The sequence below is a fragment of the Rana temporaria genome, chromosome 4 (assembly GCF_905171775.1).
Source record: "Rana temporaria chromosome 4, aRanTem1.1, whole genome shotgun sequence".
Taxonomy (NCBI): Eukaryota; Metazoa; Chordata; class Amphibia; order Anura; family Ranidae; genus Rana; species Rana temporaria.
The window spans coordinates 200104237-200127648 of record NC_053492.1 but is presented as its reverse complement, the minus strand read 5'-3'; the positions used below and the strand labels follow the sequence as shown (position 1 = coordinate 200127648).

The 23412-nt window shown below is 44.1% G+C and overlaps 1 protein-coding gene across 1 annotated transcript in view; it reads right to left on the bottom strand.

The window, feature by feature from the left end:
- The window catches only part of LOC120935687 (solute carrier family 12 member 9-like), a 360381-nt gene that overhangs the window by 49683 nt on the left and 287286 nt on the right, over positions 1 to 23412 (bottom strand). Inside the window, exon 9 of the mRNA XM_040347741.1 lies at positions 15048 to 15240. Coding sequence (XP_040203675.1) covers positions 15048 to 15240 — 193 coding nt within the window. The remainder of the gene's footprint in view (positions 1 to 15047; positions 15241 to 23412) is intronic.

The window sequence follows — 23412 nt, the reverse complement described above, 5'->3', positions numbered from 1 at the left end:
AAGCTTAAGTGTAATAACCCTTTAAGATGTCAACCATAACACCTAGGTTTTAATTGAACACATTTGTTGTTTAAAATAAAAAAATTGAACCGTTGGTACCACTTTAAGCATGAACATGTCATACTTACCTCCACTGTGAAGTTAGTTTTGCACAGAGTGGCCCCGATCGTCCTCTTCTGGGGTCCCACGGCGGCTCTCGTGGGTCTTCCCCGCAATAGGTAACCCCCTCTGAGAAGCTCTCTTGCGTAATAGCCGCCGGGTGTATGGCTCGGCCCCACCCCCGGCAGCTGCATCATTGGATTTGATTGACAGCAGCAGGAGCCAATGGCTGCCATCAATCTGGCCAATGAAGAGCCGACAAGCCATTGGGAAAGCGACGCAGAAATTGGGACTCGGGTAAGTAAAACCAGGGCGTGGGGGGGCAACCTGCATAGGTGTGAATCAGGCCTTAGATCTACTACCAACTATAAAGTACAAAGGCCTGCTTGATTGGATAAAAATTGATTGCATAGACTGGGTAGGTCCTTACAGTATATTATAGTTTTGTTAAATCTAAAGTTGATTGTATGAAGATTGCATAGTCATATTGCAATGTGTATGGCTACAGCCATCTTACTAGAGACAGGTTGGGTCTGAATATACTGTATAAGAAATGTAGTATTAGACCGGAGGTTTCAGCTACAAAAAAAAATAAAAAAATAAGAGTGTGAAATGTTACGGGCAAATCGGCTGTAACATGCTCAAGCATTTTCTCCCCAGATCCAACATAAGTGCTTTCCGTCACATAGTTTCTAATATTCCCTCTTTCGGAAAAAAAAAAGAACCTTTTTAAATTTCAATTATTTAAAAATAATGATACTGTTGCATTAGAAAGCTCTCTATTCCATCTTCTCTGTGTCAAGGCTTGGATGGGCATTACTTACTGACTGAGAACACTTAACAAGGAAACATAGAACAATGAATAACAGAACAAATGGACAGCTAACAAGCTATGTAAAAAAACAGGATTCTCCCTGGTATGTGTCAAAAGCTTCGTATTAAACAGAGAGGCAGCTATGGAAAGATAAGTGAACCCAGTAATAGTATTACATTGGCGTCTAATGCGGGTGATTTTACTGCGGAGATGGAACAGGTGGTGTCCATTGTGTCTGTACAATACGACTCAGCCATCAGCCACACTGGAAGAAGAAGATATCATTCCTGATGGGATTCTGAAGACACTGCCGAAAACCAGCAACATTTCACTGAAAATTCTATTGCTGGACCCATACTTGAGTGTGCAAGTAAATACAGTAATACCTTGGTTTCAGAGCGTTTTGCAGAACAAGCAAAATTAGTTAATAAATTTTGCCTTGATATACAAGCGATGTCTTAATATAAGAGTAGCGTCATGTCACAACTGAGTATTAACCACTTCCTTACTGGGCACTTAAACCCCTTCCTGACCAGAGGACTTTTTGCGATTCGGCACTGCGTCGCTTTAACTGACAATTGCACGGTCGTGCGACGTGGCTCCCAAACAAAATTAACGTCCTTTTTTTTCCCCACAAATAGAGCTTTCTTTTGGTGGTATTTGATCACCTCTGCGGTTTTTATTTTTTGCGCTATAAACAAAAATAGAGCGACAATTTTGACAAAAAAAAAACTTTTTTACTTGTTGCTATAATAAATAGCTCAATTTATTTTTTACGTTTTTGTTACGTTTTTTTTTTTTATCCTCAGTCTAGGCCGATACGTATTCTACATATTTTTAGTAAAAAAAAAAAAAAAAAAATCGCAATAAGCGACTGGTTTGCGCAAAAGTTATAGCGCCTACAAAATAAGGGACAGAATTATTATTATTATTATTTTTTTTTTTTTACTAGAAATGGTGGCGATCTGCGATTTTTATTGGGACTGCGACGTTATGGCGGACACATCGGACACTTTTGACACATTTTTGGCGCCATTCACATTTATACTGCAATCAGTGCTATAAAAATGCACTAATTACTGTATAAATGTGACTGGCAGGGAAGGGGTTAACACTAGGGGGTGAGGAAGGGGTTAAATGTGTACCCTAATATTAGTGTTCTAACTGGGGGGGAAGGGGGGGGTGACTGGGGGGGGGGGTGACCGATCTGTGTCTCTACGTACAAGAGACACAGATCCGTCTCCTTTCTCCCCTGACAGCACCGCTGTCTGCGAGAGCTGGGAATGAGAGATGATCTCATATGTAAACATATGAGATCATCTCTCATTGGCCGCACAGATCGCCTAGGAAACGGCCGCTCCGATTGGCCGTTCACGGCGATCTGTGACTGGCTGTGTCCAAGGGACACGGCCAGCACAGCAGTTCCCCGCTGCGCGCTCGGGAGCGCGCGCGGGGAACGTGCAAAGGGGCGGCCGTAAAAAGACGGCCTGTTAGAGATTGGGAGCCGCGCTGCGGCCGTACAAAGTCGTACGGCCGTCAGCAAGTGGTTAAAAAGGAGAGGAGCCTCTAAGTCAGGGGTCCTCAAACTACGGCCCGCGGGCTGAGGCCTTTAAACCGGCCCACCCGACGCTGACAGGCAATGCCGGTTACACAGCGATCCCGCTGTGTCAGGAGATCACAGCGTTAACAGTTTGGGCGCGCTGTGATAAATGTCCCGCCCTCCTCCTCCTAGAAGACTAGCTTGTGTGATAGAGCCAGTGTGCTGTCTGTCACACAAGCTGGTCTAGGAGGAGGGCGGGACAGTTATCATAGCGTGCCAGAACTGTAACAGTGTGTGAGCATCGCGACAGAGCCGGACCGTTACACAGCACAGTAAGGAGAAAGGCTGTGAGAGAGAGGGGGGGGGCTGGCTTGTGATGGTTAGGGGAGCTGATGATTTTGTGATAATGATGATGATGGGGGGCTGGCTTGCGATGGTGAGGGGAGCCGATGATTTTGTGATAATGATGATGGTGGGGGGCTGGCTTGCGATGTTGAGGGGAGCTGATGATTTTGTAATGATGATGATGGTGGGGGGGGGCTGGCTTGCGATGGTGAGGGTAGCTGATGATTTTGTAATGATGATGGTGAGGGGGGCTGATGATTTTGTGATGGTGGTGGTGGTGGAGTGGGGGGGGCTGATGATGATGATGGTGAGGGGGGCTGATGGTGATGTAATTAATGATGGTGGGGCTGATGATTTTGCAATGATGATGGGGGGGGCTGATGATGATGATGATGGTGGCTGATGGTGATGTAATTAATGATGGTGATGGTGGGGCTGATGTAATGATGATGATTGGGGAAGGGGCTGATGATGTAATGATGATGATTGGGGGAGGGGCTGATGATGATGATGTAATGATGATGGTGGGGGGGGTCTGATGATATAAAGATGGGGGGGCTTGCAATGAGGGGATGTTTTTTTTATAGTCCGGCCCTCTAACGGTTTGAGGGACAGTGAACCGGCCCCCTGTTTAAAAAGTTTGAGGACCCCTACTCTAAGTGTAGCAATATAATTACATTTAATGAAGGTACAACATTTATCAACTTATTGCTACACTTAGAGGTGCCTCTCCTCTTTTATACCCTGTAAAAAAAATGCTTTGATATACAAGTGCTTTGGATTACAAGCATGTTTCTGGAACGAATTATGCTCGCAAACCAAGGTTTTGCTGTACAGTGTATCATAGCTTATATTATGTGATACATTAATTAAATGTTCGCTATATTCGGCAATAAAGGATGGCTTTTTAAATGTAAACAGTTTCATTATAATATTTGAGGAATTCTTTGGAGATTTTGCCGACGTCTGGACTGTATGATTTTTTAAGAACAGACTTCTCACCATAACATTTTCCCCACTGTGATATTAATCCATCAGTTTATTCCAGCTACCAACCCTATGGAGGATTCCACTTAAAGAGTAACCACTTTTGTTGAGAAAATAACTTTGTTGCAGATATCTACCTTTTTGTTATTCTGAAGAAATCCCTGTTTGTTCCTCTGACGAGTGAGTCTAGACGGATGGTTTTATAATTATCAACCAGCTGCTGCAGAATCAGGGCTCTAATGAGGAAAATTTCAGGGCATGCATTCCTTTAGAAGTGATTTCATATTGGGAGTATTGTACCAAAAACGAAATTTTGTTACAGGGGATGCCAAAATTCTGACTTGTATCTGAGTGCAGACTTCTGGGAAAATCAGTGAGCCAATCACACAAGCAGGAAATTATGTTTTTGGGGGGCGTTCTGTACACATTCTGTGTACAGAACACCTCCAAGTATTGCATTGCCCTTTACAGAAAATTACAGAGCTGCAGATTGAAAAGGAAAGGTTATTTTTAATAACATTCAATTACAATATGAGTTGCGTTATAACTGTGTAACCAACAATGGGAGTGGAAAAAACAGGTGATTGTTTGCTATGTGTCACAACTGTATACGCTATAATTTGTTTTTTATTGGCTTTTTTTCCCCATGAAAGTGGATTTTCCCTTTAAAGGTAAATAACATTTTTATGAAAAAATTTAATTGCTGCACAAACCCTTTTGCAATTGCTGTAATTCTCTTAAAATGTAATCCAAAATGGCAACTTGGAAATGTAATTTCCCGTTTATGTGATTTGGCTCACTGTTTTTCTCAGATGTCTGAAGGTACAAGCAGGGGCGGACTGACCATTGAGGCAGTTGGGCACTGCCCGAGGGCCCCATGCCACTAGGGGGCCCCATCAGGGTTGCCAGGCTCAGTAAAACCAGGGACAGTATGTAAAAATCTGTGTTTTTATTTTTTCACATCTGTCCCTGATATGTACGAAACCGACATGCTTTTAATGTTAAAATCCCGAGATTTTAGCTGAGCCATTGTATTCTGACAGGGGGGGAAGCATCCCCCCAGTCCGAATACACTGATTAGCGCTGCAGGGTATAGGCTGCAGCACTGACTAAGAGGGGAAAATCCAACAGGGGGATTGTACAGAAGTTGACCGGTTGAACTTCTGTACAACCTCCCTGCTCAAACATGGATTGAAATTCAGCCAGTCCCAGCTGAATCGACCGAAATTCAATCTATGTACAGTGGATATAAAAAGTCTACACACCCTGGTTAAAATGTCAAGATTCTGTGATGTAAAAAAATTACAAAGATAAACCATTTCAGAACTTTTTCCACATTTAATGTGACTTATAAACTGTACAACTCAATTGAAAAACAAACTAAAATCTTTTAGGGGGGATTAAAAAAATAAAATGTGCACACCCTCTTATAACTGGGGATGTAGTTGTGTTTAGAATTAAGCAATCACATTCAAACTCATGTTAACCACTTGCTTACTGGGCACTTAAACCCCCCTCCTGCCGAGACCAATTTTCAGCGGCGACACATTTTGAATGACAATTGCGCGGTCATTCAACACTGTACCCAAATTAAATTTTTATAATTTTTTTCCCACAAATAGAGCTTTCTTTTGGTGGTATTTGATTACCTCTGCAGTTTTTATTTTTTGTTATAAAATTTTGCAAACGGGTAAGCTTTCTCCTTCACTGCTGTACACTGATGAGGCTGCACTGATGGGCACCGATAAGGGGGCACCGAGAGGTGATACGGATGGGTGGCAGTGATGGGCACCGAGAGGTGATAATGATGGGGGGGGCGGCACTGAGGGGCGGAAGCTACAGGCGGCACTGATGGGCGGCAGCTACAGGCACTGATGGGCGGCAGCTATGGGCAGCATTGATGGGCGGCAGTTATGGGCAGCATTGATGGGCGGCACTGGTGGGCACTTGCAGGTGGCAATAGCAGGGGGTAATTGTGGGCACAGAGGAGGCAGATGTTCCTCCTTCCTCTTCGGGACCGATGTCCCTTTCACAGCCGGTGATCGGCTTTTTTCTCTCCTCACGCCGTTAGCGTGAGAAGAAAAATAACACAATTACCGACTTTTGTTTACATCACGTGATCAGCTGTCATTGGCTGACAGCTGATCACGTGGTAAGGGGCCGGGACCGTGATCACCCGAGTCTGTGACTCGGGTGATCACAGCGTGGGGAGAGTGCGCGAAGGGGAGGACTATTGACGTCCTCCCGGCATTTGGGGTCTGCGCTGTAGCCTTCATTCGGCTATGGCGCAGGCGCCAAGTGGTTAAATAGGAGTCAGTACACACCTGCCATCATTTAAAGTGCCTCTGATTAACCCCAAATTTTATAAAACAAAATGGTAAAAAGTCTGGTTTTGTTGTGCTTTCAAGGCACTTTGGAAGCACTGCCCTTTCATTGCAATGGGCAGGGCGGTTTGGGAGCACCATACCAAACCGCCTCAAAGATCCTGCTTGCAGGACTTTTTTTATGTAACGTCCCACAAGCGCACCAGCCCCAGTGTGAAAAGCACCTCCCATTCATTGCGGTTTGTCTTTTCAGAGGCCATTTTTAGTGCTAAAGCGTCTGAAAACCACCTCAGTGTGAAAGTAGCCTTAGTCAATGTAGCGGGAATTCTGAACAGTTCTAAACACCAGTCAATATTGGCACAAAACCTTCAGGCTTCTGCTAGAAGGCTGAACAGGGAGAGGAACGTCATCTTTCAGCGTGACAATGACCAAAAGCATACATCCAAATCAACAAAGGAATGGATTTACCAGAAGATGATTAGTTATAAAATGGCCCAGCCAGAGGCCAGACCTAAATCAGATTGAAAATCTGTGGGGTGATCTGAAGAGGGTTGTGCACAGGAGATGTCCTCGCAATCTGACAGCTGTGGAGTGTTTTTGCAAAGAATAGGCAATTATTGCCAAGTCAAGATGTGTCATGCCCAAAAAGACTATGTGCTGCAAAAAAATCAAAAGGGGCTTCAAACACAGTATTAGTTTAAGGGTGTGCACACTTATGCAACCATGATATTTTTATTTTTTTATTTTTACTTCCCTCCACCTAAAAGATTTGAGTTTGTTGTTCAACTGATTTGTACAGTTTATAGGTCACATTAAAGGTGTAAAAGGTTCTGAAATTATTTATCTTTGTCTCATTTTACTTTTACATCACAGAACCTGACATTGTAACCAATTGCTAACCGCCGCACGCAGATTTACTGAATGGCACAGGCAGGCAAATGGGCATACCTGTACGGCCCTTTGAATTTGCCGCATAATGTGTGCGAGCACCCGACACGTGCCCAACAAACTTTTGGTTGACCGGCGGCCCGCGATCGTGACACAAAGAGGCAGAATGGGGAGATGCCTATGTAAACAAGGTATTTTCCAAAATATTGTCAAGTGTCCGATTTGTCCGCCATAATGTCGCAGTCACGATAAAAATCGCAGATCGCCACCATTACTAGTAAAAAAAAAAAATCCCATAAATCTATCCCCCCATTTTGTAGATGCTATAACTTTTGTACAAGCCAATCAATATATACTTATATTTTTTTACCAAAAATAGGTAGAAGAATACATATTCTAAAGTGTGGAAGAAATTTGTTTTTATATATTTTTGGGGAATATTATAGCAAAAATAAAAAATAAATAAAAGCCAGAGGTGATCAAATACCACCAAAAGAAAGCTCTATTTGTGGAAAAAAAATTACTTCTATTTTTTTGGGTATAGCGTCACACAATTGTCAGCTAAAGCAAGGAAGTACAGAATCGCATAAAATGCTCTGGTCAGGAAGGGGGTAAATCCTTCCGGGGCTGAAGTGGTTAACATGTCCGGCTTCAAAGGCAAGTTCACCTTTACAGAAACATCTGTAAAACCGTTAGATCTCCTGTTCCGAGCCCCGGTATATCCACGTCTGGAGTCTGGGGCTTAGAAATCCCCCTCAGCTGAATGTCCAAAATGTAACCCCCGTCAGGAGGAACGTTTTGGAACATTATAATTGGTCGGCGCAGTCACATGGGCGTCACATTGTGAGAAGGGGGTCCTGCGTAAGTTCACCTTAAAGATTTTTCTGTAAAGGCAAACTTACCCTTTAAGAATGCAGATGACTGAACATTCCCATTTTAAAAACACTGAAAGTGCACAAGTTGGTTAGAATGAAGACAGACCCTCCCATTCAGGAATTAGTCTGGAAAGGGCTTGGTAAAAAAAAAAGAAAAAGTAGGAATCTGCTACAAATTTTGAAAAACCATTTTAAATCTGCATCGATCACCAATTTTTTTCACAAAAAGTGGGGTACAATTTAAGAGTAAGCAAAGTGCATTTTTTAGGGACATGCAGGAATTTTTTTTTCAGGGAGAACTCCGTTCCACCACCTCTGGCTTAGACCCTTGGGGGGGGGGGCTGCTCACCACAATCACTTGTAAACACAGAAGCCCGGTTTCTGTGTTTACAAGTGACAGCTGCATGGGCTAAGCTTCCTGCCTATTCTTCACTCACCATTGGCCACAACAGAGGACCAATCGGAAGCAAGATAGGCATTATGGGAAATGTAGTCTTAGAGATATTCTCAGAATTGTTCTCAGCAGGGAGCGGACTACACTCCCCAGCATGCACTCTGCTGAGGAGTGCTTGTAGCAGCATTACAGGAGACATGAAAGACATGACTGTGCTTGGGGAACTAATGGCCCCAGCACCACCTGATAGAGAAATGATGTACCACAGCCCCAGCACCACCTGATAGAGAAATGATGTACCGCACCACCTGATAGAGAAATGATGTACCACAGCCCCAGCACCACCCGATGGAGAAATGATGTACCACACCACCAGAGAGCCGCGCTGTGTTGTGCCCCACCAGCGAGAGAAATGATGTACCACACCACCAGAGAGCCGCCCTGGACCCGCCCCACCAGCGAGAGAGCCGCCCTGGACCCGCCCCACCAGCGAGAGAGCCGCCCTGGACCCGCCCCACCAGCGAGAGAGCCGCCCTGGACCCGCCCCACCAGCGAGAGAGCCGCCCTGGACCCGCCCCACCAGCGAGAGAGCCGCGCTGGGCCCGCACCACCAGCGAGAGAGCCGGTCAGTGTCACTGGGCAGTGTGGGCACAATAGGAGACCGACAGTACTAGCATTGTATGGCCACAATAGGACTGGGACACTGTAATATAAAGGGGACTGCACTGTAAAGGGGCACTCTAATCATTGCAGTGCCCCTTTACAGTGCAGTTCCCTTTATATCACAGTGTCCCTGCACATTACAGTGTGGAGGACCGAGACCAGCCACCCCCGCGAATGTCTACCGACCGCACCCCCCCCCCGGTCCCTGAAAGTTGGCTGCTCAGTCTAATATGCCCGGGCCTATTTTTTGTCCCAGTCCGGGCCTGGGCTCAGGTAAGCATTGATGGGGGCTTCTGCATACTGCATAGAATGCATTAAGATAAAAAAAAACTGCCTTTAGAATCAATTTGACTATTCAGTAAAAAGACCCTGTGCTGAGAAGCTCCCTGTCTCTAAATAAGCTGCTGGAGACCCCTGAAATTTCTCTGTAAGGGTCCTTTCACACGTCCACTCCGCTCGTCCGTTTATTACAAGTCCGTTAACGGACTTGTAATACATCCCTATGGGATCGCGTCCGTTAGCGCATGGAGCATCCGCTAACGTCCGCGACCATCCGCGTGCGTCAGGATCCGCTTTTGCGGATGGAAGAAAACCCTATTTTTCTTCCGTCCGGCGGAACGGATCGGATGCAGTCGGACAGACGGTCCGTCTGCATCCGATTCCCCATAGGGGAGAGCGGAGGAGAGACAGGGCGGTCTCTGCACTGTGTGCGGGGACCGCCCTATCCGCCGACAGCTCAGCGGGGATCCCCGCTGAGCCGACGGACACACACGGAGCGGACACAAAAACGGTCCGCTCCGTGTGAAAGAGGCATAAGTTACACATTTCTGCAATTTGAAAATTTCACAGGGTTAAGCAAACACCACATTTAGTCCTGGTGAGGTGCTTCTCTGGTACAGATTGCTCTGTTTTTACCATAGGCTGGCAAAACAAGAGACAGCCAACTAATGCCCTTGATAGTATACAGTGCCATTACTTTTTTAAACCTAGTACCCAGTCTCTCTTAAGAGTCACAATTGATGTTAAAAATGTCATAAAACCTTTTCCCTTTGCACTGCTCTCAACATCCAGTCAATTATTGCTTCAATACACAGGGTGGCTAAACTAATTTCCAAGAAGATACATCAGATAAGCAAACCCTACACTTTCATTAACCACTTAAGGACCCCTCACTGTATATATACGTCATTTTATTAAAGATGGATGTCTCGGTAACGGCAGCAGCTGCTGCCACAACCGAGATATCCATCTTTTTAGTGAGCGGTCCTGTAAACGATAACGGCGGTCCCTGCGGCGGATTAGCCGCGAGATCACCATTATCGTCGACGGGAGAGGGGGCTCCCCTCCCGCCGCTTACCGGAGCCGTCGGCAGCGGTGGAGGTGATCAGGTCCTGTCCCCTGCTCGACTGGGATACGAGTGAGGGCAAGATGGCCCCCACCTGTCTCCATAGCAGGGTGGAAGCGATGTCAAAACGTCATTTCCGCCCATGGTTCTTAAAGGGACATTTTTTTGTGTTTTTTTTTTTTTTTTTGCATTTTAGTCTAAATATGGGATCTGAGGTCTTTTTGACCCCAGATCTCATATTTAAGAGGACCTGTCATGTTTTTTTCTACTACAAGGGATGTTTACATTCCTTGTAATAGGAATAAAAGTGACCCATTTTTATTTATTTTTTTTGTGTAAAAATTAATATAAGAAAACAAAAAAATGTTTAAAGCGCCCCGTCGAGCTTGCGCACAGAAGCGAACGCATACGTGAGTAGTGCCCGCATATGAAAACGGTGTACAAACCACACAAGTGAGGTATCACCGCGACCGTTAGAGCGAGAGCAATAATTCTAGCCCTGGACTTCCTCTGTACCTCCAAAAGATGCAACCTATAGAATTTTTTAAACGTCGCATATGGAGATTTTTAAGGGTAAAAGTTTGACACCATTCCACGAGCGGGAGCAATTTTGAAGCGTGACATATTGGGTATCATTTTACTCGGCATAACATCTTTCACAATATAAAAAAAATTGGGCTAACTTTACTGGTGTTTTATTTTTTAATTAAAAAAAGTGATTTTTTTCCAAAAAAAAGTGCGCTTGTAAGACCGCTGCACAAATACCGTGTGACAAAAAGTATTGCAATGACCGCCATTTTATTCTCTAGGATGTTAGAAGAAATATATATATAATGTTTGGGGGTTTTAAAGCGGTAGTTCACCCTCACTGACTTGATTTTACCATCGAGACAGGCATTGTAGCGCGAGCTACAGTATGCCTGTCCCGATTTTTTTAACCCCGGACTCACCTTGTAATCGTACATTATAGATTTCGGCTCCCGCGGGGAATGGGCGTGCCTATGGAGAGGGAGGATGATTGACGGCCGGCCCTGGCACGTCACTCTCCCCGAAGACAGCCGGAGTAGGTCTCGGCTCTTCACGGCGCCTGCGCACAGGCTATGCGCAGGCGCCGTGAAGAGCCAAGCCTATTTTGGCTATTTCCGGAGAAGCGTGACGCGCCAGAGCCGGCCGTCAATCATCCTCCGTCTCCATAGGCACGCCCATTCCCCGGTATCTTCGATGTACGAGTACAAGGTGAGTACGGGGGTAAAAAAATCGGGACAGGCATACTGTAGCTCGCGCTACAATGCCTGATTTTATGGTAAAAGAAAAAAAAATATTTTTTTTTGCGTTCATAGGGTGAACCCCCGCTTTAAAAGATTAAAACAGTTTTTTTTTTGCTAGAAAATTACTTAACACCAAATCTGAAAAACAGTCCTTACGTGGTTAAAGACACCAGACAATGGTCTAAAGACCTATTCTCCTTTATATAACCCCATTCTATTCCTCCCACAAAGACCCTAGTTCTGGCTACATAAACTTTGTTAGAGTTCTAAAATATCATGTAGCCTTCTTCCTTGAATGGTAGCTAGATTCACAGTCTATAGAAGGCAGAGGTGTATCTAGTGAAAATGGCGCCTATAGCAAGCATTGAAACTGCGTCCCTGTCAAAACATTTTAAGTGTACAGGGCCATGTTTTCACTGCATGAGATGCACACAGATATTCAGTACATTCACCGGCAGGCAGACCAATTCAAATCAATTGGGATGCAGCAGCTGCATGAACACAGCCCCTGCTGTCAACTTGATATCCGTTTTTGTGCAGGAACATGCCCACGAGCACAGAGTGTGCATTCAAGGACATGCACCCGCACCCAAATGGATGTCAAATGGATGTCAAATTGGGAACAATAACTTTCCCTTACTCCATCCAACAACTCTAGTTCTACTTGAAGTATGAAGGAGACCTGCTCCAGGAAAGGTGCCTTCCATGACAGGTACCTGAGCAGGGTATGGAGATCTCAGAGCACAGTGCCAGTCTCCAGGTCCCTGATCTTGACGAAAGTAAATCAATCCTGAACACATTCTCCTTGGGTCTACACAGATAATCTGATGACAGAAGACAAGTATCAATAATGACACAGTGCCTAGCACAGGCCGGTGACAGGTCTCCTGACAGTAACTCACTCTCTGTGACCCGGCCTCAGGCCTAGAACATGCTTACAGTCTCAGCTCCTTCAGGCTTAAGAACTCCTATTTGGTGACCACAGCCACTCACTGGAGCTCCCCATCACCGTCCTCCCTCCCATGCATGCGCCTTTTATGCCAGTCAAAATGAACTGCAAGCAGGATCGTAACAAGGCTGCCAGTTGGTCCCTCTGGAATCACTCCCATCACTCAGTAGTGTAGGTTTTGTGCTGCCCTAGGCCTGGCTAAACTTGTGCACCCCCTAATTTAAATATGACTCACCCCTTTCTGTCAAGGCCAAACCCCTTGCTAAATGGGGACACTAGTTCTGAGGGCCTGGGGGGGAGGGGGCAATGAACTCCCTGAATTTGCATACATATTTCCTCTCACTTCCTGTTTGGCTATAGGGCAGGAAGTGAAGGGAAATCTCTGCAATGGGACAGGGATGGTAAAACATAAACTGACAGGGGTTATAACCCTCCCTTGTTCTATCAAAAATGAAAAAAAAAAGTGTTGCCTATAGTTCTACTTTAAGCACAAATTTCTGATCATTTTATGGAGAGGACTAAGATATAACCATGCCAATGGTGCAGCAGAAAACATAGAACACAGTGAGGAGGGTTTGTGGTCCAGGATGATAGGACAATCAAAATTAGAAGCGGCACCCCCCCCCCCCCAGTTGCGGAATGCCGGCCACTTTATGAGGACTCTAGACTCTTTGCCTCTCATCCCAATCCGCCCCATAAGACTGGCGCTACACTAACAGTGTAGCGCAAGCCGGCGGGGACTCTTTCCGTGCTGCCCCCTTGCAAATTGCTGCCCTAGGCCTGGTTGGCCTAGGCCAGGATACAGCATTGCCATCACTAGTGATCAACATTCTGTAGTATTCTGAGAGGAAGCAATGCCATAGAGGTAGGTAGAAGGTTCTCTGCCACTGAATCTTTGTAACTAGCAATAGAGTATCCCACCTGACATCAGCCTGAAAGGAAGGGGCTTATCTGAAAAATTCTACTATGAATACTGTGACAAAACAGGAATGCATTCATACAGACTTGTATGGAGACTGGGAGGTAGAATGTAAGATCTACTCCTCTGCTCTGACCTTATCACTGCCTACCTGACTCTCTATCCCTCTCTGTCCTCCTCAGTTCAGGACCTCCAGGATCCTGCTAGCTTCTTCCTCCTGTAGGAAGCCGAGTTCCAGCCAGTCTATGGGGAAAGGTAATAGCCGCTCCAGGTGGGAACCCAGACGAACATCCACCGTTGCAGACAACTCAGGTGCAGGCAATGCACTTAGCAAAGCAGGAACAAAGATTGTCTCTGGACAATCTGACGCGTTTCGCACTAACACTAGTGCTTAGTCATAGCTATGACTAAGCACTAGTGTTAGTGCGAAACGCGTCAGAAGTTGGGTTTTATTTTATTTTAAGTTGCTGTGACTTGTAGTGCTGTCCTTTTTTCAATAAAGGCTATAATTTGTTCAGTGTGCGGCTGGCCAGAGACAATCTTTGTTCCTGCTTTCCAGCCAGTCTATGGCTGGGTCAGTCATATCTGTCGGGGGGATCTTTCTCTGTACACACATAACTTTGATGCTCACCTATGCACAGAGCAGTCTCAGCTGTGGAGGGGGAGTGATAAGCAGGCATGTCTGCAGGGATCCCGGGATGCCAAGCTCCATATAAGCTGGGCAGCGTTTATCACTGTCCGATCTCAGCCTCCCTGTACAAACAGCTCCTACAACTTTTCGCCAGCTGCCAGGACACAACTGCAGACTGACAGTCTCCACTGCCAATCTGTGTGGCGCTCAGTACATGCAGCCCCACTGCCCTCCGGCTGTTACTTGTCAGAAGCACTTGCATCTCAGCACCTGAGGACGGGAGCAGAGCAGAAAATCACTCGACCAGCCGGGACTAATTGAGTAGCGGGGCAGCTTGATGTACATGTGCCCGGAAAATATGTTCACTTCCTGGGCCCCTATTTTGACCTGATGGGACCCAGGAAACTGTAATTGCATCCCCCCCATAAGCAAGTAGAAACGGAGAGAAGTTTAAAAAGCTCTACTTTTAAATTCAGTGAAGAACTTTAATGCTGGTGTCCCTGTTTATGATCGCCCCCTTCATATGGCGCCCATGGCACTTGCCATGGCTGCCATACCCTAGATTGGCCACTGATATAAGGTATTCACAGGAATATACAAATATGTTCACTGTTAAGCAGCTCTATATCTTTCTCAACCATTTAGAAGTAACATGTCTTTCCTTGCCTCCATACTTGGCTTCAGCTGAACCATGTTCCTCCCATCCATTTTCTTTCACCATTCAGCAGTAACATGTCCATCGCCTACCTTCACTATTCATCACTGTTTGCCCCTCTTCCTTCCATTATATCTATATGCATATATATTTCATACTGTGTCTCACTATACATTCGTCTATACTGCATTCTGCAGTACAAAGCATATCCAACAACAATTTGTGGTTATTCCAGAACGTTTTTGGCAATATAAAATGGTGTTCGGAATGCTATGGGTAATATAAACTAATATTTATTAATATGCACATACAAAACACATAATAAACATTTAGAGAGTATATTCCACTCACCTGGTGGAAGATGAGAGCCTGAGTGATGAAGCCCCAGCTATGGCTTGGGGACAAGTAATGCAGGCACACGAGTAGGATTAACATGAAAACTATGCTTGCAGAGGCGTAAATTGGTTGGATGAGAAACATCATGGTGAGACATCCCAAAATCCCAAGGATACAGGTGTACCAAGTAAAGTAACGAAATGTTGGCCTGTGTATGTGTAAACAAAAAACGGGATATATTAGGCTACAGACCACGGTATATTATATCACACTCTGATAATTTTCTACAGTAATATGTATAAAACATTGTACCGTCTGCTAAGTGTTAATTTTAGATAATGCTGGATGTATGATTTTGTTAACCACTTGACCTCTGGATAGGTTTACCACCTTTATGAGCAGACCATTTTTTGCTATTCAGCACTGTGTTAATTTAACTGGCAATTGCACAGTCATGCAACACTGTACACACGATACATTTATATAATTTTTTTTCACACAAATAGAGCTTTCTTTTGGTGGCGATCACCACTGGGTTTTTACTTTGTCACACTAGCGATCCTGTTGCTGGCATGAGCACACGAGTGACAGGATTGCTAAAATGTGTGGGACATTAACTTGGATAAGTTGCTCCCTTACTGGTTGGATGAGCGAGACATCAAAAGTACAGAGGTAGTTTGGTTCACATCTTCCAATAGTGATATATTGTATAAAAAAAATTCAAAATGACTTAATCTTGGACCACATCATTTGTGAATTATGTGGGTCAAAATTCCCAGAAATACTAGAGTCCTTTAAGAACTTAATAATTCTCTAATTATTCCCCGCTTTCACTCTTTATCCGCATGACCATTGTTACTAGGACTGAAAAGGAGAGAAAATCTAACATTTTGAGATTACTGAATCTGGCATAGTAGAAAATGTTACAATTGAGACACGTGGTCCCCGGGACTCAAAAGTAAGGGAAATAATCTCCCTGTAGTGCTTACCCTCAGAGAGGCTTCTGGAAATAACCCAGGTCTTCCTCACCTGCTCAGAGGCTGCCTGTCACGATCAGAGGTTAGGTCTGAAGGCCATTTGCTACAGCAGTTGCTTGACCACCAACCAGCAAGATAGCTACACAATCACCCTGGCGGATGATGTGGGCTCACCTGAGGTGCAAAGTCTTAGTACCAACTGGTGTTCACCAGATCTCCTGAAGGTGGAGATGGATGTTGCTGCATATTAGTATCAGGTTGCGGTCCTCAGGATCCCACCACCAGGAGGTAAGCAAGCCGGGTTCCGGAAGGGAACAAGCAGGAAAAATCAAATAGAAGTGTAGTCAAAGAACAAGCTAAAGGTTAATAAATGAGTAGTTGCAGGTTGGGATCAGGCAGAAGCATAGTTGAGAAACAAGCTAAGGGTTGATAACGAGTGGTAGCAAAATATGGATGGCAGCAGGGAAGACGAGCGCAAGATACTGGCTGCAGAGAGCACCATAATCTGGCAAACAAAGTGCAGTGACATGACTTAAATCAGGAAGTTTATGGGAGGAGCAAAATTCAAGGTTTAGCATAAGTTAAGGCATCAGACAAGGTGCTGTCCAGCATCTTAGGTAGCTCAGCGAGAAAAGTGATTCCCAGACACAGCAGAGGTCCCAGGTTCAAGTTCCAGAGCACACTTACAAAATTCAAGCTCAGTATAGTGGTGTCTGTTTGAAGATTTATTGCAGCACTTGAACACAGGTTGGCAGAGCAATGAGGGTGCAAGACAATCCAAAGCACACACAGGCATCAGACGACAGACTCTTGGGCAAAGTCACCTAGTAGCAACCCCAAGTATTTAATATCGCTGGATGTAAAGGGGACAGCCAGCTAGTCAGAGTATGCAAGAGCAGCCATAGCCCCTGTAGCGTCTCTCAAAGCACAGGTACACCTGGAGCCCTAGGCAAACGGTTCTAATTTCAATGCCCATACACAGCTCCCCTGCAACACTTCTGTGAAAGGGATCCTTCTCCAGCCCAGCTTCCCAAGGTAGCATCCTACAGCAAATTCTCCTCAATCCAGGCTCCCTCAGACAAGCTCATGCTGAGGCCCAACAGCAACAATGCTTCTGTATCGCAGGCTGCCTCCCGGGGCAGAGACCCCAGGAGAAGAGAACTCAGAACAGACCCTCCAAAACATTTGCCCTCACCTTAGCCACACCTTCTGGGTGCTCCCTCCCAGGAATTGGCCGAGGTCAGATAAATATTCATAGCCCAAAGATTAATCTTCCCATTCTCATTCTGGAAGCCCCTTACAGGGGCAGAAAAGTGCAATCAGTTTTAGTGATAGATCTGCCTAAACCTAGAAAACAGATCGCTGCTCAACTGAGTACAACAGAGCCAAAAACAAAATGTATCCAACCTAGGGCAGGGTGCTACATCCCCAAGGACGTTTAAATACATTTTAATTAAAATCACATTCATTGCTTCATTGCACATACCACATATTGCTGAATTTTCAGTGTTTGATTAGCATCTTCTTTATACTTAAATATGACTGATTGGATTGTCTTTTATATGGATTTCAGAATTTGACTCCATATTTCTGCTAGACTCTGCAGCTCATGGAACTCAATAGGTATGCAAAGAGAAGACTAAATGCCACCAACATTAAAAAAGAAAAGTGATGGATGAAATAGTTTTACTGTAGAGGAAATGCTAGCTTTTCAATAAATATTAACATACAGAGCACAGGAAATAAACAAATAAGACAGACAGGGTGATGAATAGGTCTGTAACTGACAGAGAGGTTGTGGTCGGTACAAACAGCTAACATTTTCAAAAAATGACATCCTATCAATGCAGTGAATATGCGAACAATTCCAGCAAACAATGCAAACATATATATGAAAAAAAGCTTTGCATACATTTCTGGAAATAAATAAATACAAAAACTAGATTCAAGTACATCAATGGTCCCAATGAGAAGCCGACCACAGCATGCATTTTTCTTGCAATAAGTAATACTGCACTTCACACCGAGTCTGATAATAAAACCTTAATTTGCATATTTTAGCACCAACAGCGCTCGCAATAATCCCATGATTATATAATTAAGACTCATCTTTAAATCTGTTCTTTTCCCTCCACTCTTTTGAGAAACTCAGATATTATTTGACCCTTCTATCTACTCTCTTTCCACTTGCTGACTCTAAAAGAAGAATCAGCCTTGAAATATGCTTCAGCGCTGGCCATTTTAAAGCTGGATCCACACTATAGAACTTTTGTTGTTTGATTTCCATTAGATTTACCTTCAACTATGTAATGCAAGGTACTGCCTGATTACATACAAATTGTAAGTGTTTAGGTTTGACCTCAATTTATATGGTTTTGGTAAATCTGTGAAAACTTTAGCCAATCAGGGCACAGAGCACTGTTAGAGTCATGATTGGACACGGTCATCATGACTTTATCCAATCATGACTCATTCCCGCCCCACAGTATAAGTATTATTGCAAGTGCAGCCATTATCAGTGCAATTTTGGCGCAGAGAGAGAACATGGCTCTGTTCAGTGATATTAGTTAGTTAATGTGCTGTAGTGTGCCATTTTGCTTCAATTGTCAGTGTCAGTATAGAATATTAGTTTAGTGTCAGTCTAGGGATAGTGTGAGTAGTGAGGAGGACAATCATTCAGCTTTGCATAGTGTGCAGCTAGAGTAGGGACAGCTCAGAAAGTTTCACTGTAGTGTAGTGAGACCGTGTCAGTAAACTTGACAGCTAGAGTAGGGACAGTTCAGATAGCGTCAGGTTAGTGACGGTTGAACACCGTCTATTTGATTGCATTACTGCCAGTATAACGCCATTTACTTCTGTGCGAGTTACTGCCAGTTTAACGCCATATAGTTTAGTGTGCGTTACTGCCAGTTTAACGCCATATAGTTCTGTGCGTCACTGTACATTTGGCGCATTATATTGCAGTATATTATATTGTATCCGTGGAGTATGAGTATTCAAATTAAAAGGGCACCAAACACCTCTTTACATTGATTAAAGTGCATCTATGTACAGATTTCAACTTCTCCTTTACATTAGCTTTTCAGCACCTGTCTGACAGGTGCATATCATAGCGATTTTTTTACAGCAAGACAAATTCTTGCTTTCATCAAGATCATCTCTAGGGTTACGGTGGGGAGGCGTCACGACACCCAAAGACCAAATTTAGTCAAAATGACACCAGAATGTATCCAGAAAATCTCTAATCTTGTGGCCTCATCATACACACTGGCTCCCCAGCTGTTGCTGAGCAAACTAATGGCAGCTTGCATGAAAAATTGTGTTTTGGCTTTATAAATTCAATTATTGCTGCAGCAGATTCTAGACATTATACAGATCTGCCATTTTACAATTAGACTAAGGGGACCCCCCAGGTACTATATTGGAAGTATTTTTTCCTTTCTAGGCTTTCACTTTAAAAATTAAGAAAAAAAAAAAATCACTGCTCATTTAAAAATGAAGTTTTTCCCAAACCTTTTTTTATTGATACATGTCCCCCAGGGCAGGACCCGGACCCCTATAACCATTGTATGCCCAATTACTTGCAAAATGGGCACTTTTGATATTTGACGTTCGGGTCCCATTGACTTTAATGGGGTTTGTTATTTGGGTCCAAACTTTTGCGGTGTTCGAACGTTGGGGCCGGAACTGAACAGGGGTCCGTTAAGCCCATCCCTACTTTTAGGTTCTCCTAGATGGATAAAGGCCCTGGCTGGGTTTTGAGCCAAGAGTGTTACTGATCTTCCGTAATAAGAGGCCTGTGCAGACTGGTAAGAGCATTCTTTATAGTGGAGGAGGCAGTTTAAGGATCATGCACTTTTCAATGTTGGATGGTGTGGATACCACTGAAAGGATTCCTTTTTTTTATCACATTTGGGACTATCCATTTGATTTATTAAATTTCCTAACGTTTTCTTACTGGTCGTTCTAGCGCAACTCTATGATTGCTTATTTGGAAGTGTGTATATCTTCACAGCAGAGTTGCTGCTTTCTAAATTTATTATATAGAAACTTATAGCGCAGTTTTTTACTTTTGTTAAGATAATGTACCTGTCTGAGTAATAAAGCTAAAATTTTATTTTTTATTAGTAACTGTTTACACTCAGAGGCAGCATTGCACAACTACAGTATACTTACATTATATAGCTCAGATTGAATGGTATGTGCACATTACTTTCATTGGGAAGATCAGGTCTAGATTTAAACTACTGCAACATACCACATTTGGTCACTTTAAAAGACTCTCAGGGCAGATAAAAGGGAGCTGCCACTGCTGCTGGTTTTTAAAAGGTGTGCAATTCACAGCTGTCATCCTTGTTTTACTACTTGGACCCACTGACCTGGGTCAGGTCACGAAACAAGGTTACTGTGGAGCTTTCATTAATTTGACAAGTCTGCACGAATACACAACAGAAACCGTATATTTTTTGGATTTTTTTGTGAATGGCCTCATAAGTTGTGTGTTATATCTCCTCTCGGGCTGCAGCTGCATCATGTTTCAGTATGCATTTTGGTGGAAATTGTAGAAGAGAAAGCTAAGTTTCTACATTTAAGAGAATGATGCATTATGCTGAACACGTGAAGTGGATAGAGCTTACATGGGGGCCATCTTTGGTTTGGGCAAAAAAAAAACGTGGCCATCTTGAAGTGGGGCAAGACTACCTGGAAGCCATCTTGGAAGTGAGCAAGGTGATAAGTTTGCCAGGCAGCCAAAAGAGTTGAGGAACATGGGGTTAAAGACCCAGCAGCTTACAAATAGGGCATTTACATGCTAGGACTGCATGCCAGCACGCCTATAGGCGCAAACCCTGCATCAAGGACCATGTTTACCATGAGTGGAGAAGAACCAGAGCAGGCTCAAGGTAAGAAACCAGAGCAGGATCAGTCGGAAGTAGCAGCCTGCATGGCCTTCCAGGGACAGGTTCTCTTTGAGACAGTCCAGGTCAACAGCATTATAGATGTGGCTGAAGTTGAACACTTATTACTAGCAGAAGGCGGCTACTACTAATGTTAAATCTATTGCTAGACGTGGGGATTGTTTATCTTGGTGTAAGCCTCAGGACTTTCTCACAAAAAGTTTATTCGCTGGACAAGTCCTCTCCTGCAGCTGGGCATAGGTTAGCATTTGGCTCTTAATATTGCTGCCCATATGACTTGGTGGGATCTTAAGTAGTTTACTCAGTCTTCACTTGGGAAGGTGATGGTTTAAGGCTGTGACCTTGTCTGGCATGGAACCTTTCACAGGCTTAACATAAGACAATTTTTCTCTGGTTTCTCTGGTTAGTTTATCTGTCTCCTCAGGTCCTTGATCTGCATCCAATTAACCTAAAGGAAGTTTACGTCTCTTGGTTGGATGTGGTCAGGATGGAAAGTTCATCTCTCAGCCTTAACTTTCCTCTTTTGTATTTCAAGATGGATCCTGTAATGAGAAGGAGGGTGCGCGCCGGAGGACTGTCCTGGGGATTCGAATTTTGGTGCAGATGGGTATTGCAGATGGTGCTCAATTTGTTTTCCACCTGGCAAACCTTCACCCTCATCTGAAGCCAGCTTCTTGTATAAGAATTTTTGGGGAAGCTCTTCGAGCTGCAGGAAGCTCACAGCCTTGCTATTGTCATGGCATGCTTGCCTATCACATAGCGAGATGTCAGCCAATCCGGTTCCATTATGGCGCATTTCTTCAGCACTACTGATCGGCTTGGTATTCCTTACTACACCTGTCTTTGGCAAGAAGCCAGTAGCTTACTCACTTTATGATCTAATTTGCTGAAGCTTCCCACCCTGATAGCTAGTTATTGATCTATCATACATATGCTGCCATCGAGGCCCCAGGAGACTGGGGTGACCACAGATCCGAGTAAGGGGCCGGTCCCTGCCACTTACCATGTGATCAGCTGTCAGTCAATGACAGCTGATCACGTGATGTAAACAAAAGCTGGTAACCTTTTTTTTCGCTTCACGCTGACAGCGTGAGGATAAAAAAAAAAAAAGCCAATCACCGGCTTATGTGTTCACAAAGAGAAAGGAGGCACATCCACCTCATCAGTACAGTCAGTACCCCCTGTCAGTGCCAACTATCAATGCCCACCAGTGGTGCCAATCAATGCCACCTAGCAGTGCTGCCTATCAGTAACTTGCTAGTGCTGATCAGTGCCCATTACTGCCACCCATCAGTGCCCATCACTGCCACTTCTCAGTGCCCACCAGTGCCACCTATCAATGCCCATCAGTGCAGCCATATCAGCGTACATCAATGGAGAAAAATTCGCCATTTTCAAAATTTTATAACAAAATATAAAAATAAAAAAAATGTTATTTGGCATTTTGAATTTTTTTTTTTTTTAACAAAAAACAAAAACCGCAGAGGTGATAAAATACCACCAAAAGAAAGCTCTATTTCTGGGAATTTTTTTTTTATAAAAATCATTCATTTGGGTACAGTGTTGTATGATCGCGCAATTGTCATTTAAAGTGCATCAGCGCTGAAAGCTGAAAATTGGTCTGGGCAGGAGGGGGGTTTAAGTGCCCAGTAAGCAAGTGGTTAATATCACTTAAGCCTCTTGTAATCCCTTTGTGTAATCTACACAGTTTGTACATTGGCCCCCTGTGTTCTATAACAGGTATGATTTTTCTTTTGGGAATTTCATCATGCATCATAAAGTCACTAGTTTAATTAAAACCTTTTGTGTTAGGAATGTATGTCTTTAGGCTGCTTTCACACAGACGCTTTTGCGCTAAAAATAGCACCTGTAAAGCGCCCTGAGACGCTCCTTTATATCCAGTGTGAAAGCCTGAGGGCTTTCACACTGGAGCGTTGCACTGGCAGGACAGTAAAAAAAAGTGCTGCCAGCTGCATCTTTGAGGCACTGTAGGAGCGGGTTATACCCCGCTCCTACAGTGTCCCTGCACATTGAAATCAATTTGAGTACTACAATACCTAAACTTCTACATATATGATTGCACTCATTGACATCAGGTTGCATTGTGCATTTGACTGTCCTGTGTGCGCGCCCCCTTGTAGATAAATTCATATAAGGGTTAGTCTGTTTGATCTGGTCACCCTCTGTTGCAATTTTTTTTAACTTTGTAACAATGCTGTTGTTACTTTAACACAGTGTTTCTCAATTCCAGTCCTCAGGCCCCCCCAACAGGTCAGGTTTTCAGGATTTCCCTCAGATGAAAAGGCTGTGGTGATTACTAAGGCAGTGAAACTGATCAAATCACCTGTGCAAAATAATGGCTAGCCTGAAAACCTGACCTGTTGGGGGGGCCTGAGGACTGGAATTGAGAAACACTGCTTTAACAGCATTGGCAGGCACATTACCAATTACCTGCCTCACGCTAATGAGGGTCAAATAAATATAGTT